At 45.3% G+C, this 19,499-nt stretch overlaps 1 protein-coding gene and 1 long non-coding RNA gene across 4 annotated transcripts in view; one reads left to right on the forward strand and one right to left on the reverse strand.

Annotated features, from left to right (window-relative positions):
- Positions 1 to 15,507: 15,507 nt before the first annotated feature.
- On the reverse strand, positions 15,508 to 17,947 carry LOC138150088 (uncharacterized). Of its 2 annotated transcripts, XR_011165505.1 has the most exons (3): positions 17,812 to 17,947; positions 17,271 to 17,388; positions 15,508 to 16,332 (listed from the first exon to the last, which is right to left on the reverse strand). It is a non-coding gene; the product is annotated as an uncharacterized lncRNA (long non-coding RNA). The 2 variants fall into 2 exon arrangements; XR_011165504.1 differs by having other exon boundaries at positions 15,508 to 17,388.
- A 124-nt stretch (positions 17,948 to 18,071) lies between these two features.
- Positions 18,072 to 19,499, forward strand: part of ITPR3 (inositol 1,4,5-trisphosphate receptor type 3) — a 126,131-nt gene continuing 124,703 nt past the window's right edge. Inside the window, exon 1 of one of the 2 annotated variants that reach the window (XM_069073470.1) lies at positions 18,072 to 18,447. In XM_069073470.1, the coding sequence (XP_068929571.1) occupies positions 18,359 to 18,447 (89 nt within the window). In that variant the 5' untranslated portion in view covers positions 18,072 to 18,358. The remainder of the gene's footprint in view (positions 18,448 to 19,499) is intronic. The other variant, XM_069073471.1, reaches the window with a different exon arrangement.

Below are 19,499 nucleotides of genomic sequence, written 5' to 3' on the forward strand. Positions count from 1 at the left end.
TGTTCAGCAGGCCCTTACAAAGCATATGTGAAATACAATGAAAAATGAATGAATTAGGGTTACTGCAATTAGAGGCAACTCTGGTATTCAGGGCAAGCGCCCACAAGAGATACATGAACAGATTCTTGGATCCACCAATCAGATCCCTTCCCGGGGGAGGAGAGGCAAGACAGGGCCCTACAATAGCTGCTTAGCAGTCAGACCCACCCTGTTTGGGTGGGAGGAAGACTGAAAGGATGTCACCCCTAGCGCTCTACCCTGCCCCAGCTGATGGGGAGAGAGGGAAGAGGCTGGCAGCAGGGTGTGGGTTGAAGAGAAAGCCAGGCAGAATTCGGGGTAACTTGAGGATGGGAGGGAGGAGAGAAAGGTGGGGCTTGGGGGAAGGAGAGAGACAAGGGAAGGCCAGGCCAGGGTGTGCTGGAATGAGGAACTGGAGGAAACATCATCACTGCAGTTTTGAGGATGGGTGGAGAGTAGAGATGGAGACTGGTAAAGGCCTCCAGAGAGACTCTGGCCTTTGTCAGTCTCTGATGGGCCCTCTGTCCATCCAAATTGAGGCACACCCAGGTCAGAGAGGCACCCCAGGCTGGCTAGTGCCTCTTCCTATTCATTTTGGTCTCTGACTTCAAAGGCATGGCAACCTTTCCCAAACCAATCAGGTACAACCTCAGGCAGGTTCCTATATCTCTCCTAGCCCTTAGTGATTTCTCTCTTTTTAATAAGTTGTTTGTTTTTGAGGCACAGGTTAGGTGACTTGCCTCGGGTCACACAACTAGTAAGTGTCCGAGGCCAAATTTGAACAGAGATCCATCTGATCCAGGGCTGGTGCTCTATCCACTATGCTACCTAGCTCCCCCCCCCCCCCCCCTTTTTCAACTAAAATGCATTAAATATCTCACATCACTTCCCAGAGCTACTTGGTGTGTACTTAGCTATCTTTTCCTGTGTCTGTGTTTACTGTTTCCAATTAGGTTGTGACCTCCTTGACAAAAAGGACCAGTTTCCCAATATCTTGTGTGTCTTCCCACAGCACCTGGCCCATAAGGCAAGGCATATAAGTAGGTGTTTAATGAGAAGCAGTGTGGTCCAGTATAAGTGGACTTGGGGTCAGGAGACCTGAATTACTCTGTGATCCTAGGTTAACAAATTAATCTCTGTTTCTTCATCTGTAAAATGGATATAATTAAAACTGTACTTCTTATCTTCCTTCAGGATTTTAGATGAGGAAAGTACTTTTTTTTTTGCTTTCTTTTTTTGGAAGGCAATTGGGGTTAAGTGACTTGCCCAAAGTCACACGGCTAGTAAGCATGTCAAGTATCTGAGGTCACATTTGAACTCAGGTCCTCCTGACTCCAGGAGCAGTGCTCTATTCACTGTGCCACCTAACCACCCCATGAGGAAAGTACTTTTCAAAACTTAAAGTGCAATAGAAACAAAAATTATTTTTGGTAAATACTGACTGAAGAGTTCTGCCACCTATTTTTGTCCCTCAATATCACTCTTCAAGACTCAAGATAAGGAAATACCCAAAATAACTACAAAAGATCTATGAAGGAAGACATTATTTGCATCCAGAAAAAAGAACTAATAAAAGTAAATATAGAATTATTTTACATATATATGTACACACATATATATGTATATATAAATCTATATGTGTTTGTATATTTGTGTCTAATGGAAGCAATCTCTAGGCATGGAGGAGAGGAGTGAAGAAAAAAAGGGAAAAAAGATATTTACAACTTTATCATATTTTCTAAAAGGAATAGCAAGTTGTACATAATAGATTTGCAGTTTCATGTGTAATCATCTTTTTTTTATTCTGTTATAGAAATGCTTGTTTTATTTCATAAATTTAAAATAAATTTAAAAAATTTTTAAAAAGACTCAAAGTAAGGAAAAAAGGGTCTCCTAAATCTTTTGGGGTCATAGATAAAGTGTTGAAAGGGGCCTCAGAGACCATTTAAATCCCTCTCATTTCACATATGAGGAAACTAAGGTCTAAGGGCTTTGTTTTTCAAGGTCAGACAGGTAATAAGTTTCAGAAGAAGGATTTGAACCCAGGTCTCCTAACTCCCTAGTCAGTGCTCTTTCTATGGCACCATGGTGCTTCTGGCTCCTTTTGGCAAGACTGGAAGTAGGTGAAATCTTTGGTGTTTTGGTTTCCCATTTCTTTTGTCTCGGCTCACCTCCCTTCCTCCTTTGCTCTCTACCCTCAGCTTCTATCCCAGAAAGCCATCTGTAGTGTCTCTGAGCCATTCAAAGTCCAAGCCAGGAGGGTCCTTAGATATCATTTTTTGAACAAAGAAAGAAACTGAGACCCAGAGAAGGAAAGAGATTTGTTCAATGCCTCAAAGAGAGGCTGGTGACTTTGCACAGCCCTCCCTCACTTAAAACCAATTCACTTACATGTCATGGCGTCACCTTCTTGATGTCACGTTCCTCCTTAAGAACAAAGGATCAACAATAGCAACAACAAGGCTACAGGTAGCAGAGCTTAGATTCGAATTTTTTCTCTTCTTCCAACCCTTTCCTTTTAGAGAAAAGGAAAATGAGGCCCACAGGAGAGATTTGCCCAAGGTCACCTACCCACATCAGGATGTCATTCCTTATGACCACCGTGGCACTGGGGATGGGAGTGGTGTATGGAACAGGGCATCTATGGTGGCAGCTAGGTGGTGCCATAGTGCACAGAGTACCAGGCCTGGAGTCAGGAATAATCATCTTCCTGAGTTCAAATTTGGCCTCAGACACACAGACTAGCTGTGTGACCCTGGACAAGTCACTTTACCCTATCTGCCTCAGTTTCCTCATCTGTAAGATGAGCTGGACAAGGCAATGGCAAACCATTCCAGTATCTTTGCTAAGAAAACCCCAATCAGGATCACAAAGAGTTAGACATGACTGAAAAAAAGATTTAACAACCACAACAATAGATAGGCTTCACAAAAGAGCCTGAAAGACCACTAGTCTCCAGTAGAGGCTGGGAATTGTCCAAGCTAACCTCCTGAGGTCTGTTCCAAGAGTCTCCTGGCCTTTCCCTCTGAGGTCCCTTGGGGTCCTCAGCCTAGACACAAGACCCCTGTCTAAGACAGCAGAACTCGCTGGCTGTTGGAGACTCTGTGACTCAGGAATTGTTGATCCTATTAGAAGCCGCTGGGACCTTAATGACTTAATGTGTTACTCCTTCCCAGAGTATTAGACATAGTGTGAAAAGTCTTCATATCAAAAGACTTGAATTAAAGCGAGGGCTCCCATGATCACTAACAGTTTGCCTTTAGGCAAATCTCTTAAGCCTTCTGATTCAGAGTCTGTTTGCTCATTTGTAAAATAGAGTTAATAAGACTTGGGTTACATTATAGGATTGTTGTCTGGAAAGTATTTTTAAATTTCAAAGTGGTATGTGTGGGTGAGATATTATTATTCATTTAAAAGTAGGGTCATCTGGAGAGGGTAATGTCCCACCCAAGGAACAAATTGCTAATGGTGACATTTCAAGCAGCATCTGGGAAAATATTTGGGAGAGACCCTCCCAATGCTCCTCAAATCATTCAGACTATAAATCACTCCTCCATGGGGCTCTAACCAAGGCTCTCTCTACTTTCTCCTTTAATTCTTCTTCTTCTTCCCTTCTCAAAATCCCCTTCATCTCTCCATGAGCCCATGATTCTATGATGTCTATCCGAAAAGTATAATTTACACCTCTTCCTCTTGCCTAACTACACCCTGTGTTGGTCTCTCCCTCCCTGACCAGGTCAGGTCAGGAGAGAGCCAGAGTTGGGGTGGGGAAACCCTCTAGGCCATGTATAAATCAGTTTTTCTTAGTTCGACAGGAAATAATTAATGTGTCTATCCTACCATTCTCTTCTCCTACTTAGGAAATCAGTGGAGAATATTGTGGGTCTCCCTTGGATTTCAGAGAAATCCCGAAAATCCTGGGAAAGTTCCACTTTTATTCTGATCCAGGGTACCTGAGAAGAGCAAATTAATATTAAATTTCTTACGGTTCAGGTCAGATTCAGGAAGCCCTGGGTCAGGGGAACTTGGAATGGCAAAGAAAGGAACAGGGGAATGACTGAACCAAACTCTCAGTCCCACTGAATTATCTTCCAAAACCTACTTTTCTCCCCTCCCACTTAGATGAGTGCTTTCCATTCCTTTTTTTTTTTCCAGAGCCAGCTCAAATGGAATGTCTTCTATGAGGCTTTCCTATAATAATGATACCTAGCCCCATCAAACATTTCTCTCCCTTGAACCCCTTCAGCACTCTATAACAATTCATATTTCTAGAGGGATTCAAGTTTTACAAGATTTTCTTTGCAATAACCCAGTGAGATTGATACTACAAATATCTCTGCCCCTCTCCCCCCTTTACAAATGAGGAAATTGAGGATCAGGTAAGAAACTTGCCCAAGGTCATGAATCCAAGTAAGACAGGAAGAGAGACACATAGGTGTCCCAGAAGTATCACCGGATTCGTACCAGAGGACCAGGCTTCAAATCCTAGCTCTTCTTACTTTTTGTGATTTTTTACCCTGTGACTCATCTGCCTTCTCACCCTGAAACTGCCCTCAGTGCTTGGGACCTTCTCACCTTAGAAACTCTCTCCACTATGCTGGTTCCCTTCTCCCATTGGTGGGTTCTCACCATCATCTCCATTTTGGGGATAGCCCCAGGCTGGCCATGCTTCAGTCTCCTCCTGGCTCTGCTTCTGACTTTCCAGACTTCAATACCATTTTTCCCCAAGGGTACCTTCATTCCCTGCCTCCATTTTTCAGCTCCTCTTTGTGAGTTGTTTTCCCCCATTAGACTATAAGTTCCTTGAGGACAGGGGCCCACAAGAAGTATTTAATAAATCGTTTTAAGTTCTAAAGAGGTAGCTAGATGGCTCAGTGTGCATAGAGCCCTGGGCCTGGAGTCAGGGAGACTCATCTTTCTGAGTTCTAATCTGGCCTCAGACATGTACTAGCTGTATGACCCTGGGTAAGTCACTTAACCTTCCAGTCTGCCTGAATTTTCTCATTTGCAAAATAGGGATAATAATAGTACCTACCTCCCAGGGATTTATGAGGATCAAATGAAATCAGGTTTGTACAGAGTGCCTGGCATATAGTAAACACTCTTATCAATGTTAGCTATTATTATTATTATTTTTGAACCTCATCTGTGATTTCATTAGCTCAGGGAGCTCCTAATGAGGAAGGACCTCTGCAAGGCAGATCACCCTCTGGTCTGTAACTGGTTTTTGAAAATTGCTTAAGGGACCAAGAGGTGGTGACCAGCACATAGTAAGAGAAGGACTGGAACTCAAGTCTTCCTCACTTCAAGACCAGCTTTTTATGCACTTTATCCCAACTGCATGTCTGGGGAGCCATTGGCCAGTCTCCCATTACAACTGGTAATTATCTATTCCCATGTATCTTGTGGTCCATAGTCTATAGGTATGGTTTATAGCCAATGAAAAGAATGTAGATATGGCAGAGAGAGGCTAAGACCATGATAAAATAAAATGGATTAAGAGCTTGTTGAATGACCATAACCAAAGAAGGATGGTAAATGGAGGAGTGACAATCTCCTCTGGAGGGCCACAGGGCCCAACATTTTTTTGCTAGTGAATTGAATGAAGGCCAGGATGGTGTTTATTGAATCTGGGGACAAGACTCAAATGTGAGGGAAGGTTAATTTGCTGAATGACAAATATTGAGGTCCAAAGCTATCAACATAGGTTGGAGTAATGAGCCAAATCTAATAAGAATTAATTTAATAGAAATAAATGTAAAATATTATCTGTAAATTCCAAAAATCAACTGCATAAAGACAAGATGTTCTTGTTAGGAATGCTGTAGAGAAGGTTCTTGTTCAGGTACAGGTTGGACCGGATGACTTCTTATGTCTTTTTTAACTCTAAGATTCTCTGATATAAAGCTGGCAAATTAAGTCAAGAAGCATTCATTAGTCACCTACTACACACCAGTCACTGCATTAAGTGATGAAATTCTTTAAAAAGGGCAAACACACTCCTTGCCCTCAAGGAGCTTACTACAGTCTAACTGGGGAGGTAATATTCAAACATGTTCAAACAAGATGTGTACGGGATAAATTGGAGACAATGTTGTTCATCCTTTGTTTCAAAGAGGACCATTAACACCACAAGGTGTTGTCTTGACTCATGCATGAATTGTATTTAAGTTTGGCAGAGTTGCACAATGGCCTCACTCTCTCTTCCAGAGTCATCAAACTCCAGTGGTGAGACAAGAGTTGGGACAACTGGAGATGGTCCAGGAGATAGTGGATGACCTTGTTATCTCTGATGTCTGACCAAGCTCCAAGCCCTCTACAATGCCTACTTCAGCCACTTTCATGGCCATTGGGACAAATTGTTCTGGTCCACACATTCTGCTGGAAAAGTCTTCACATGCTTGGGGTAGACATACCCTAACTCACCAATGAGTTTGAGGCCTGTTGGTTACTCTCAATCTAGTTTAGCCCTTCTGCTGAGAAGGTTTGCCCAGATATGGCTGCTGTGCATGCTACAGCTTCTTGGAGGGACAATCAGTGGAGGGAAGACATTAAGGGGGGATCAGGAGAGGGATATTTGCAGAAGGTGCCATGTTTGCTGAAACTAGAGATTTCAGGCAAAAAAAACCCATGTGATTTCCTGTTGTTCTCTCTCCGACCCAAGGAAAGGCTTCTTCCTTCAAAACCTAGCTCTAAATTCACCTTCTTCAGGAACCCCCTTTCTCCCCCGCTCCAGAACTCACATCCTAATTATGCCCCTTATAACTATGCTGTCAGTTAATACTATGGGCCTTGGGAATTTATTTTTTTCTATTTCTTTGAAAATGTTCCCAAACTAGTTCCCCTTCCCCCCCTTTCCTTCATGTATATACAGCTTATCGCCCCCATCAGACTTGGAGCTGTCCCAGCCCAGGGCAGGCACTGTATCTCCTCTATCAGACTGGAATACTCTCTGGGGGTAAGGACGATCTATGTCTTCTCTATCAGGCTATTGGGGGAGGGGGACAGGGATTCCTCCAGAGCAGGGACTATGTCTCCTCTCTCAGATTAGGGGGGAAGGGACTCTTTCTCCCTACCATACAAGAACAGCTTTCCCCATTGCTGAGAGAACTCCAGATCACTTTTTAATGACCCAAACCTCATGGGTTTGGGACTTTGAAATGTAGCCTTGCATTCAGCCTTTGGGGACATTTTAGAGAATCACTGTGGATATACAGGTGAGGAATTTTCTTGGAGGGAAGGGGTACATGGGGAGAAGGAGCAGATCTGCTCAGGAACCCTTCCCCCTCTATCTAGAGCTGCTGCCTCCCCCTTATACTCTGCCCCAGGACAAGGCCCTCAGTGTCTCTTCTGATCCAAAGGGAACAGCAGTCCTTTCTCTCCTTCCCTGTCCATGCAGAATTGCCTGTGGCCTGGCCAGCCTGTTGGGGGAGGGGCAGAGCCATGATCTCCTAGGGCAGACACTGAGTCCGGCTCTTGGGATAACATCTCATATTTCTCCCCCCTACACAATCCCCTTCCTTCACTTTGGAATAATTCAGGAAGAACAGGGTTGTGGGGGCAAGGGAGTGAGGGATTTAGCTTATTTCCTGCTAAATTATTCATAGATACTGAATTGACTTCAGAAATCTCAGACCTGGGAGGTGGGATGCTTTTATTAGACCCCCATCAAGTTCAGAGTTAACTCTTCAGAATAGACTGTGGAAGGTGTGTATGTGTGTATGTGTAAGATAATACAGACACAGACAGCCAGAAGGAAGATTAGGGAGCATTTAAATCTCATAATTTTGTTACTGTCACTGGGGACTTTGGAGCTCAGCTAGTCCATTTCCCTTATTTTATGGATTAAGAAACTGAGGCCCAAAGAATGTTTGATGAAGCAGCCTCATCACTACTGTCAAACCAAACATGTGTCCTGTTTGCCTTCCCCCATTCCACAGAATGTACTGTGAACAAGTACATGAATTTTTACCATAACATATTCATTCCTTTTCTACTTAACAGCAAAGTTGTGAGGAAAGTTCTCAGTATACTTTAAAGTGGTGCGTAAGCCCAATATTATTACTACAGATGGATTTTCCATATTCCCAGAAAGGGATTATATAAAATATATACATATTTGTATATATATGTGTGTTTACACATACATATATGCCTATATGTATACACGTATGCACACCTATATTATCAGTTACCATTGGTGGAGGGAGAAATTCTGATAATAAGCTATCATATAGTAAGGCTGGATATGCTGAAGGGAAGGAAGGAAGGAAGGCAATAGTGCCTACTATATGCCAGACATCATGTTAAGGGCTTTACGAAGATCTCATTCGATCCTCATAACCCTGGGAGGTAGGTGCTATTATTATCCCCCCTTTCCAATTGAGGGAACACAGGTCAAGTGACATGCCCAGGGTCACACAGTGTCTAAAGTTGAGTTTGCACTCAGATCTTGACTCAAGGCCCAGTGCTCTATCTACTGTGCCTCATGAAGGGGAGGAAAAAAATTCCACAGGCTTGGTTAGCTCTGGGTGCAGGTAGGCTGGTCTTTGGAACCATCAAAGACATAGACCTTGGATTTAGAGCTGAAAGAGACCCTAATTCCAAGGTCATGGAGTTCAACTGCTTCATTTTACAGATGAGGAAATTAAGGCTCAGAGAGGAAGTGACTGTCCCCGTATTGCCCAAGTAATAAGCAGCAAAGCCAGGGATCTTTCCACAACACCATACTGAGAGGAGGTGTCTATGGGCTTGGGCATTTGCCTGCCTGCCAGCTCTAGGTCTCTTATGGCATAAGGAAGGAATTCTCTGGGAGCCCAAGCCCGAGGTCTGGGCTGGAACCCCACCCACCAGTGCTGGCAGGGGATGACTGGCTGCTGGCTGTTATTACACTGAGTCACTGGGTGCTCTGGCCTTCCCATGACTCCAGCCTGGATGATGCTGAGCCAGGGAAAGAGGGATGGGAAGCATTTATTAAGTGCCTACTATATGCCAGACACTGTGCTTTATAAATCTCTCGTTTGATCCTTACAAAAACCCTGGGAGGTTAGGTGCTATTATCATCCCTCCTTTCCAGTTGAGGAAACTGAGGTAGACAGAGGTTAAGTGACTTGCCCAGGGTCACACAGCTAGTAAGTGTCTGAGCCGGGATTTAAACCCAGATATTTTTGTCTCAAGACCCAGTGCTCTATTCACTGTGTCTTAGGAAGGGGAGGATAAAGAGTTCTGCATTTATAGCTTGCAGCATGTTATTTCTGCTTCAAGCAACAGAAGTGCCTGACTACTGGGGATAAAGGGAAGAGAGGAGCAAATCTAAGTCTACTAGCACCCCAAAGGGGAGTACCAGGATAGCCCTGTGGGGGGGGGGAGGGTGAATGTGGAGGGAAGCAGAGACAGCCTGACCAATGAGGTGAAACTCAGAATGAGTTAGAGGAAGAATGCAGGCAGGATATGAGGAAGGGATGAGAAGATGACCACTTTTCCCTCTTGTTCTGATTCTTCTTTCACAACATGTTTAATATGATTGTATATGTACAGCCTATATCAGATTGCTTGCTGTCTTGGGGAGGGGGGAGGGGAGGGAGGAAGAAACAATTTGGAACTCAAAATCTTATAAAAGTGAATGTTGAAAGCTATCTTTACATGTAACTGGAAAAAATAAAATACATTAAGTAGGGAAAAAAGAGGAGAGTGCCACTTTGGAGCTGACACTTCCCACAACCCACCCGCAGCCCTCACAGCCCTGGTCACACCAGTCGTGCTACCCACCTGAGTCAAGGGGTCAGGGACTGGCTTTCTAAGCCAGCCTGTCTTTTCTCGGTGCTATGGGAAGGGTGCTAGACTTGAAGTTCAGAAGGTCGGGTTCAGATTCTGTCTCTAGTACCTGCTAGCTGGATGATCCTGGCATGTGACTTTATTTCCTTGAGTTTCAGTTCCTCCTTCCATAAGATGAGGGTGATAATAACCCCAGTCACTTCATAGGATTATTTTGGGGATACTCAAATGGATCTTCAATGTCATCCATTTGGATGTTTCCTCTAATGATTAATCTGGTGGGGCTTTGGTTCTTGTCCTCCCATGAGTTCACCCAGCTGGGGTGGGGTGCTGGGGGTCCCTGTGAAGATGCCTGGGGAGCATTTTGCTAGGCCACTTTTCTCTCTTTTTTGCTATACCACCAGTCCCTCTTTCGTCACTCATCCATTTCCTTTATGGCATCTTTTTTTGGTAAATTTCTTATCTGTTCTTGTTATAGCCTGCTTACACCATTCACCTATGTACTGTCCAAACTAATTTTTAATACTTTGGACCCTGGTTCCTCCCTGGTCATTTGAACTTTCTCCTCTAAGGTTATCTCCCTTCTATTTTTTATATGCCTATCTTGAATGTACCTATTTATTTATAGGTTTATTATTGTTAACTCATTGAGGGTGGAGGCTCTTTTGGCTTTTTTAAAAAATTATTTGTATCCCCAGTACAGTGCCTGGCACACAGTAAATTCTTAATATGTGCTTATTAATTCCTGTGTTCCATGACGTGCCACCATATACATTACTAGTAGAATATTGGGATTAAAAAGAGGGGTCTTAGGTTTTCAGTGAAATTTGGGGTCATTAAAGGGGCTTTGCAATTTCCTGAAGGCAGTTGAGCCTGCCTATTCTCCTCCTCCTGTTATAACCATAGTACATTGCAAATGTTAAAGTGATAGGGTAATGTGAAATTATATTATCGTTCCCTCAGGAAGTAGGCATAAAGTTACTTGTCTGTGGGGTCCTTTGGTATTCTGGGGGGGGGGACTGGAAGAAAGTCATTATTAGTTATAACTCCTTTAAAGATGAGTCTGAAATATATATGACTGAAAAAAGTGGGGAGGTTACATCTTAAAAAGGAAGGAAAGCCTATGTACAGGGAAGGGAATAAGGGAATAAGCATTTCTATAACACTATTTGCCAGGCACAATGCTAAGTTCTTTACAAATGTTATGTCATTTGATCCTCACAACAACTCTGGGAGGTAAGTGCTTTTATTATCTCCATTTCACAGTTGAGGAAATTGAGGCAGACCCAGGTTAAGTGACTTGCCCAGGGTCACACAGCTTTTAGTTATCTAAAGCTCGATTTGAACTCAAGTCTTCCTGAGTCTAGCATTCTATCTCCTACATCATCTAGCTGACACTGAGTTCACTAAGTGCTCTACTAGAGTCCATGTAATGTCAAGAGATGTGAAAGGCCTCCAGCTTGCTGGGTAGGATTTCTTGGAGAGCCTGGAGTGAGGAATAAGAAAAGTGCTGCAATCTGCATTGTTGAAAGAAATACCCACATCAATGAGTACTAAAGGTTTGTATTTGATTTTTGTAGTTGTGTTCAACTCTGTGACACTGGGAATGGTTTACCATTTCCTTCTGCAGGCTTAAGGGTTAACTGAGGGTTAAGTAACTTGCCCAAAGTCACACAGCCAAGTGAGTGCCTCAGGCCAGATTTGATCTTCCAGATCCCAATCCCAGTGCTTTATCCACTGCACCACCTAACAACGACCCCCCCTCCCCCCAGTACTGAAGGTTTGAAAAGCATATAATGGACACCATCTCATTTACTCTTCCCAATAATACTGTGAATGGTTTATATCATCTCTATTAGAGGAACTGGAAATTCACTGAGTCCAAGTGACTTGCCCAGTGCCACACAATCTTTCCCGTCACTGGTGGGAATTCAAACCCAGCTCTCTCCTAAGAGCTAGTCCATTGTCCTTGCCAACACATGATGTTTTGGGGCCCTTCACTACTCCCCTATGTTGTGGAGGCATTTGGATTTTCTGGATACCTCTATGAACTGCCCCCTCCAAACAGCAAACTACCCCCCACAACAGCAATGATAACGAATATGCAAGGTGACCTGGGGGAGCTTATATACAAAAGTTCTCCCGATCTGAATCGGGCATAAGATGTTTGACGCTGGGAATGTCGAAGGAGGACAGGTTTCTGAGTGAAAGCAGTAAGGATGAAGTTTGAAAGCAGCTGTGGGGAACAAAGAGTTCTCCATCTCCTGCCCCCTTTGCTTATTTCAGGTCAAGGGACCCTGGAATGGTCCTTATGAGTGGGGAGGCAGGGCTGCTGAGGACGGTTGCCCTTTAACTCAAAGAGTCACAGAGTCAAAGAACTTCAGAAACCATCTAGTTCCACCCCTACCTTAATATGAATTCCCTCTACATTCCTAACAAGCATCTGTTTGGCTATTTTCAGTGATGGGGAAATCACTCCTCCACGAGGCAGCCTGTTCCAATTTTGGACACCTCTAAATGTTAGGAGATTTTTCCTTGTAACCAGCTCGTGCCTCTGAGAGGAGGTAGAAGCTATTCCTCTTCCACATCCTTCCAACTTAGAAACTCCTTGGCTCCTAGACGCTAATCAACGTGTGGTAGATACTTGACACATAACTGTCTTTCCTTTTGCTTGATTGACTTTTCTCCACCCAGGATCACACGGTGTGCAGGCCAGGTTTGAACTCAGGAAGAAGAGTCTTCCTGACTCCAGGTCCAGTACTCTAGCTGCCATACCACCTAGTTGTCTTCAAGTCATTGAGTCCTAACCAGTAGGTGAGACAGGTCTGTGAATAGCTAAAGTACAAGTTAGAATGGGATAAACAGATATCAGGGGAGCAAACAATCTTGACCTCTCACCTCCTGTTCTCTCATCCCTCACTTCCTCAAATCTGCTCTTATCCTACTGCAACCTTGCTCTCGCCCTTTCCATCTCAACTGCAGGAATTCCCATTCCATCGTGAACAAACTTCCCTTCATCCCAGTTCTCTTTCTCTTACTAACCTTCGGTCTACTAGCCCTTACTGAGACCTGACTGACTCCTTTCTTGTCTACCATGATGCTGTATTTCCCTCTCTCCATCACCAGTTGTACCTTCACTCCCAACTCCCAACACACTGGTCCTGGAGCAGGAGCTGGAGAACTCTGCTCCCCACGGCTGCTTTCAGACTTCTTCCTTACTGCTTTCACTCAGAAACTCGTCCTCCTGCAGTGTTCACAGTGTCAAACATTTTACACCCAATTCAGGTCGTGAGAGTCGTCGCGTATAAGCTGGAGCAGGTCACTTTCCTCCTTTTCTCCTGGCTCACCATCTTCCTCTCCTCCCCAACTCTTGCTTTTATATGAAGTGACTTCAACATCCATGTTGATACTCTCTAAAATTCTCTTATCTCTCAATTCCAGGCTGCAATGGTAATTATCCCCTCTCTAATCCTCACACTTTCTCCATCTACTGGTTCTTTTCCTCCTGCCTTCAAAAATGTCTAAGTCTCCCTCATCCTAAAAACAACAAAAACCTTAACTAGACCCTGTTATTGTCCCATATCCTCCTCCCTTTCACAGTCAAATTTCTAGAAAAGCCTGTCTCTATTCACAGCCTCCACTTCCTCTCCTCTCACTCACTTATCAAACCTTTGAAATCTGGCTTCCTACTTCATCACTTGACTGAAACCGCTCTCTCCCAAGTTACCAAGTCTCTCTTAATGTCAAATCAGGTTTTTTTGTTTGTTTTCCCTCCCCCCCTCCCCTTCAGTCCTTATCCTTCTCAGTCTATCTACTGTGCTTGACACTGTGGACAACCTTTTCCTCCTGGATACTCTCTCCTCTCTGGGCTTTTGTGACACTACTCTCTCCTGGTTTTCCTCTTACCTGGTTAATGGCTCCTTTTCAGTCTCTTCTGCTGGTTCATGGTCCTATATCATGCCCCCTAACTATGAGTGTTCTTCAAAGCTCTATCTAAGCCTACTTCTCTGTCTCTCAGTAACCACATTTACTCTCTTAGGTGTAACTCACATCTCTGTGCTGCTGATGCCTAGATCTATATCTCTAGTCTCAGTCTATTATGAACTTTAATGTGGCATCACCAACTTGCCTATTGGAATTTGAAATCAGATGTCCAGTGATCAACTGTGAAAGACTTAGCTACTCTGATCAAGATGATGTTCCAAGACAACTCCAGAGGACCCATGATGAAAAATTCTATCCACCTCCAGAGAGAACAGATGAACTCTGAGTGCAGACTGAAGGAAACTTAAAATTTTGTGTGTGTGTGTGCATACATGTGTATGTGTGTTCCCTTTTGCAACATGGCTAATATGGAAATATGTTTTGCACAAATTTGCATGTATAATCATTATCACATTGCTTGCCTTATCAAGGGGTGGAGGAGGATTTGGAATGCAACATTTTAAAAAATGAATGTTAAAAAATTTTTACATGTAGTTAGGAAATATTTAATGAAATAAGTAAAAATATCTTTAAAAGGGGCGGCCAGGTAGCACAGTGAGTAAGAGCACCGGCTCCAGTGTTGAGAAGACCTGGAGATCGAATCCCGGGCTCAGATACTCAGCACCACACCCAGAAATAATAACTGGCTGTGTAACCTTGAGCAAGTTACTTAGTCCCAATTGCTTTAAAAAAAAAAATCTTTAAAAAAGACATTGGATGCCCAGAAGACATCATGAACTTAACATGTCCAAAACAGAATTTATCTTTTGCCCCAGAGCCACTCTTCTTACCAACTTCCCTCTTTCTGTCAAAGGCACCATTACCCTTGCAGTCTTCCAGGTTTGCAATCCTGATGACATCCTTGATTTCTTTATGTTCCCCATCCCCACACATGCAACCAGCTACTAAATCCTGCCATTTCTATCCTTACAATATCCCTTACATCCAAACCTTTCTTTCTTCTCATACAAATACATTAGTTCAGGCCCTTGTCACTTTATTACCTAAATTATTACAATGACTTCCTAACTGGGTTCCATGCCTCAAATCTGTCCCCTATTCCAGTCTAATGTCCACAAAATACCAAAGTGATTTTCCTTAAGTGCAGATATAACCATGTGTTCCCTCTACTCATTCTCTCTTGATTCCAGGATGAAATATTACTATTATTATTATTAATTACTGATTCCCAAGACCTGGCTGGCTCCTTTCCTGTCTCTCTCCATCATCAGTTGTTCCTTCACTCCCAACTCCCAACACACTGGTCCTGGAGCAGGAGCTGGAGAACTCTGCTCCCCACAGCTGCTTTCAGACTACTTCCTTACTAGCTTTCACTCAGAAACCTGTGCTCCTTCAGTGTTCACAGTGTCAAACATTTAACCCCCAATTCAGATCGGGAAAGCCATTGTATATAAGCTCCTCTGTTTAGCTCTTAATGTTCTTTACAATCTAGTTCCAAACTATCTTTCCAGCATCCCTGTACGTTACCCTCCTCTTTGTTCCTACTTCCGCTGCAGTGTCTTACACTAGCTATGTCCCATGCCTACAATGCACTCCCCCTTCACTTCTGCCTCATAGAATCTCTCTAAGGCTTTAAGGTGTAGCTTAAGCACCATCTTTTTTTCTAATCACCTAATGCTCCCCCTCCCAAACTACCTTGTACTGAATGACTTTGTATTTATTCTGCATAGTTATATATGTACTTGTGGTTTACCCCTTTAGAATGTAAGCTTCTTTTAAGTAGGAGTTGTTTTATTTGTATTGACAAAGCCTAGTACAATGCCTGATACATAGAAGGTTCTTAAGAAATACTTGTTGATTGGAGAAAGATGAGTGACTTGGGGGAGAGAGAGGACTCAATTCTAGCTGGAATGGAGATGGGGGGAATAAGAAAAATTTTCATGGAGGAAGTGATTATCTCAAGGTGATACAGTTAGTGTCAGAGCTAGGATTCAAATTCAGATTTCCTGACTCCAATATCAATGCTCTTTCTGGTCTACTACATTGCCTTACCAAAAAAAAAAAAAAAGCCAAACTGACTTTTAAATTTCTCCCATAAGACTCTCCTTCCTCCCCCCTTCGCTCCCTATCCAACTACCTTTAGTGGTATGCAGAACCAAGAAGTAAGTCCTACCTATAACCTAACCTTTTAGGCCCTGCCCAATCTGAGAAGTTACCTAACGTGCCATTTCTATAGGGCCTTACTCCTAGGTTGGTCGCCAAAGTTAAAATTGTTCTCTTAAGGCTGGCATTTGAAAAGAGGATTCATATACAATGACAATCAGTAAGGGAGATATTTTTTGGAAGAGGCTTCCCAGCCTCTGATATAGCTTCAGTGAAAACCAGATGGACCCACCACTTTAGTAAAGCTGAACCTGTAAGTACCCCAAACTCTCAAGCACCTGAATCTCAAATCTAGAACAGGCAGGCCCTGGGAGCAACTTGGTAGAGTGGAAAGACATTGAACTGGATTCTAGTCCCAGATTTCCACTGACGATCTCTGGGACCAAAGACGATGGAAAATCATTTCCCACTTCTCAGCCTCAGTTTCTCCATCTGTAAAATGAGGAGATGGGACTAGATGGTCTCTAAAGTCTCTTCCAGTATCGAGTCTTTGTCAAGGAGAGCACTCCTCTAAAGGTTTCCCCCAGTTCAGCCTCTTGCCTTCATCTTCTGTCCTTTGGAAAGGAGCTTCCCTCCAATTTGTCCAGTAACTCTGAGGTAGCTCGTCCACCCATCCCAGTCCTCATTCTGAATCTTCCTCCAGTGAGCCCCCTTTCTCTGTAGGTAAGCCTCCCCGGGGGCAGGAGGAGAGCAATTTGGAGAAAGTCGCCGATCTATCTCTCCTCAGGAAGTCAAATAAGAGGAAAATAAACAACGAAGGACAGAAAATAAAACAAAGTGATTGTAAGCTCTCCCAACAGAGCGACGGACATTCTGTGCGTGGTGCAGGAACTTGTGAGTGTTCGAGCACCCGTGTGTATGTGTGTATGTGTGTGAGAGAGAGAGAGAGAATGTGTGTGCTCTCTCGAACAGCAGCTCTGCCTCCTATCCCGGAGGGCAGGAACCTTGCAGTGCATGGGTTTAGTATAACACCCATTTCATTGTTTGCAGCACATTAATACTAAATGGCAAGTTTTCTCTGAGAGAGAGAGAGAGAGAGAGAGAGAGAGAGAGAGAGAGAGAGAAAGAGAGAGAGAGAGAGAGAGAGAGAGAGAGAGAGAGTGCGTGAGTGTGTGTGTGTGACTGGGGGCGGGGAGCAGGGGCGGAGGGAGGAGCTGGGGAATTTAGGAGCGAGGGAGAGTTTTCACCCACCTCCTAGGAGAGAGAGAAACTGAACATATTCGAAAGTTGGATTCTTTTGCTTTGTGTAGAGGAATCCGGAGGAAAAAAAAAATGCAGAAAACAAAACCCACCCTGTTGCTCTATTTCCCCTCCAAACTCTAATCCGGGGATTTTCTATTTTGCAATGAAAGGCCTTTTCAAGTTTTTACCGAATGATGTGATTTACAGGGGACCTGGCCAACGCGCCCCAATCAGTGGGGCGGTGCGGGACAGTGCTGGACTGGAAGCGGGAGAAGGGAGTGCGTTCGAAGCAGTCCTGGGGCTGACCTGAAATAGAAAGATCCTGCATCCATTTGATGGCTCGAGGCACAAAGTGAGAAGGAAAGAGTAGAAACTGGGATGGGGGTGTGCTGACTTTCCGCCTCTAGAGTCCTGTGGCTCCCCGGACCGATACTCAGGGCAGGAGAAAGTGCCTTCTGCTCCCACCCCTGTTACTCAGTACAGCACAATTCTTCCAACCTTCCATCCCCGCCCCGAGATTGTGGACTTAGGGAGCAGAGCCGTCTCTTCCACAGCTGGAAATCTGAACCGGCACTAGGGGTTGGGAGAATGTTCACGCTAACCCTGCTGCGCAACCCTCTGGGTGCGCCCTGGAAAGGGGGTCTTGGGCTGGATTCTCGATTGCTTCGGTAGCGTGTTCAGCCCAGGAGTTCTCTGCTCCTTCCACCCCTTCCCCTCCTCCCCCGGCACCTTGTCTACAGCCCCCGAAGCTGTGGTCTCAGATCTGGGCTGGAGAGGAGGATAAGGCCCCGGGGTAATTGGGAGCAGGAACGTGCCACGTCTCGGTTCCTTCCCCACTCGGGTGATTGGGAAGCAGGGTCTCCCGTCCCTCCACCTTCCTCCGCCTTGACTTGGGCGCAGCCCGGCTGGCCCCAGCCGGGGAGAGGGGGTGTGGGGTGAGCCGGGGTGTGGCCTCCCCGCCTCCCGGGGCTGGATTTGCATGTGTGTGGCGGCCCCAGACTTCCTGCTCTCCCTCCATTGCAGGTAGCTAGCCGGGCGGGCAGTAGCCTGACTCGGCGGGAGGGCACGCGGAGATCTCGGGGCAGCCTTTCGGGCACACACGCGTGCCTCCCCTCTGCCCGCGCTACTCTCAGGCAGAACCCACCCTGGCAACAACTGACCGCGCTGCTCCGAGATTGGGGGCTCGCTCCTCCCCGCCCCCCTGAAAGGCTCATTCCTCCTCGCCCTCACTAAGTGCGCCCCCTCGGGTGTCCAGGCTGCACACCCGCCTGCAGCCATGAACGAAATGTCCAGTTTCCTCCACATCGGGGACATCGTCTCCCTGTACGCCGAAGGCTCGGTCAATGGCTTCATCAGTACCCTAGGGTGAGTGGGGGGAAAGGGGGGAGCTGGTCCCGGAGGGGGTGAGGGTTAATTTGCCCTCGTTGTGGGCAGTACCCCTCCTTCCTCACGCCCACCGACGGAGAGTCCTAGGCAGTTCCGAACTCGGAGACAGCTGCCCCCGGTTTGTTAGGAGGGGGTGGGGGGAGGTGGAAATACTTGCATATTTTTCTTTGAGAAAGGAAGTGAATGTTTGCTCAGGTAGTAGGCGAGGGCCCTGACGGGGCTGGTGGGTTCTCCCCCGCCCCTCTTACTGCTCCCCTCTTCTTGCTCCCCTGCGGAGTCTTGGCTCCGCTTTCTCCTACAGGAGGGAGTAAAGGGGAAGAGACTGAGCCCTTCTCCTCCCCCCCCCCACCACTTCTCCCCAGGTATGAAAGAAACAGGAGGCTTGAACTGTATCTGGGTAAAGGGAAGGTGGGTCGGGGGTCCCAGGGAAGAGGGTATTATGGTGCTAGATTGGAATAAGGATGTGAATAAGGGCTGTTTCATTGGGTTCTTGACCCTCACACCCTGTGGGCAGCTGCAGGGCAGCACAGACCAGCGTGTGCATCACTCTCAGGCTCTTAGCTTAGCATCTTTTCCCTTGAATTCCTTCCTTTTGGACCAAACGTTCTCTAAGTTACTGTGAAATTCTCTATGCCCGATACTGGGGCACCCAAATGGGTACAAAGTTTTAACCTTCCTCTTCCACTTTTCTAGACTTTTTTTTTTATACTGAGCCTATGGTACTCCCTCCACCCCTTCCATTACTGAGAGCTAGCTAATCCTATTCTCTCGCTTCTCCCCCATCTCCCTTCTCCCCAAAGCCCTTCCTCTCGGGCAAAGTCTGTCAACAAGTCTGGCACTCACCTGGCGCCTCAGGGTTCCCACCCCCTGGGTCTCCCTGAGCATTTTGCAAACATTAATTAATTCTATAACCCAATCCCCTAGGTATGGAGGTGGGTAAACAGCTGTGTCGTCTGCTTATTGTCTAGGAAGCGAGGGAGAGGGAGAAAGAGAGAGAGAGAGAGAGAGAGAGAGACAGAGAGAGAGAGAGA

The sequence above is a fragment of the Petaurus breviceps genome, unplaced genomic scaffold, assembly GCF_028583685.1.
Source record: "Petaurus breviceps papuanus isolate PSGF00001 unplaced genomic scaffold, PetGlider_PUasm1.0 90865, whole genome shotgun sequence".
Classification (NCBI taxonomy): domain Eukaryota; kingdom Metazoa; phylum Chordata; class Mammalia; order Diprotodontia; family Petauridae; genus Petaurus; species Petaurus breviceps.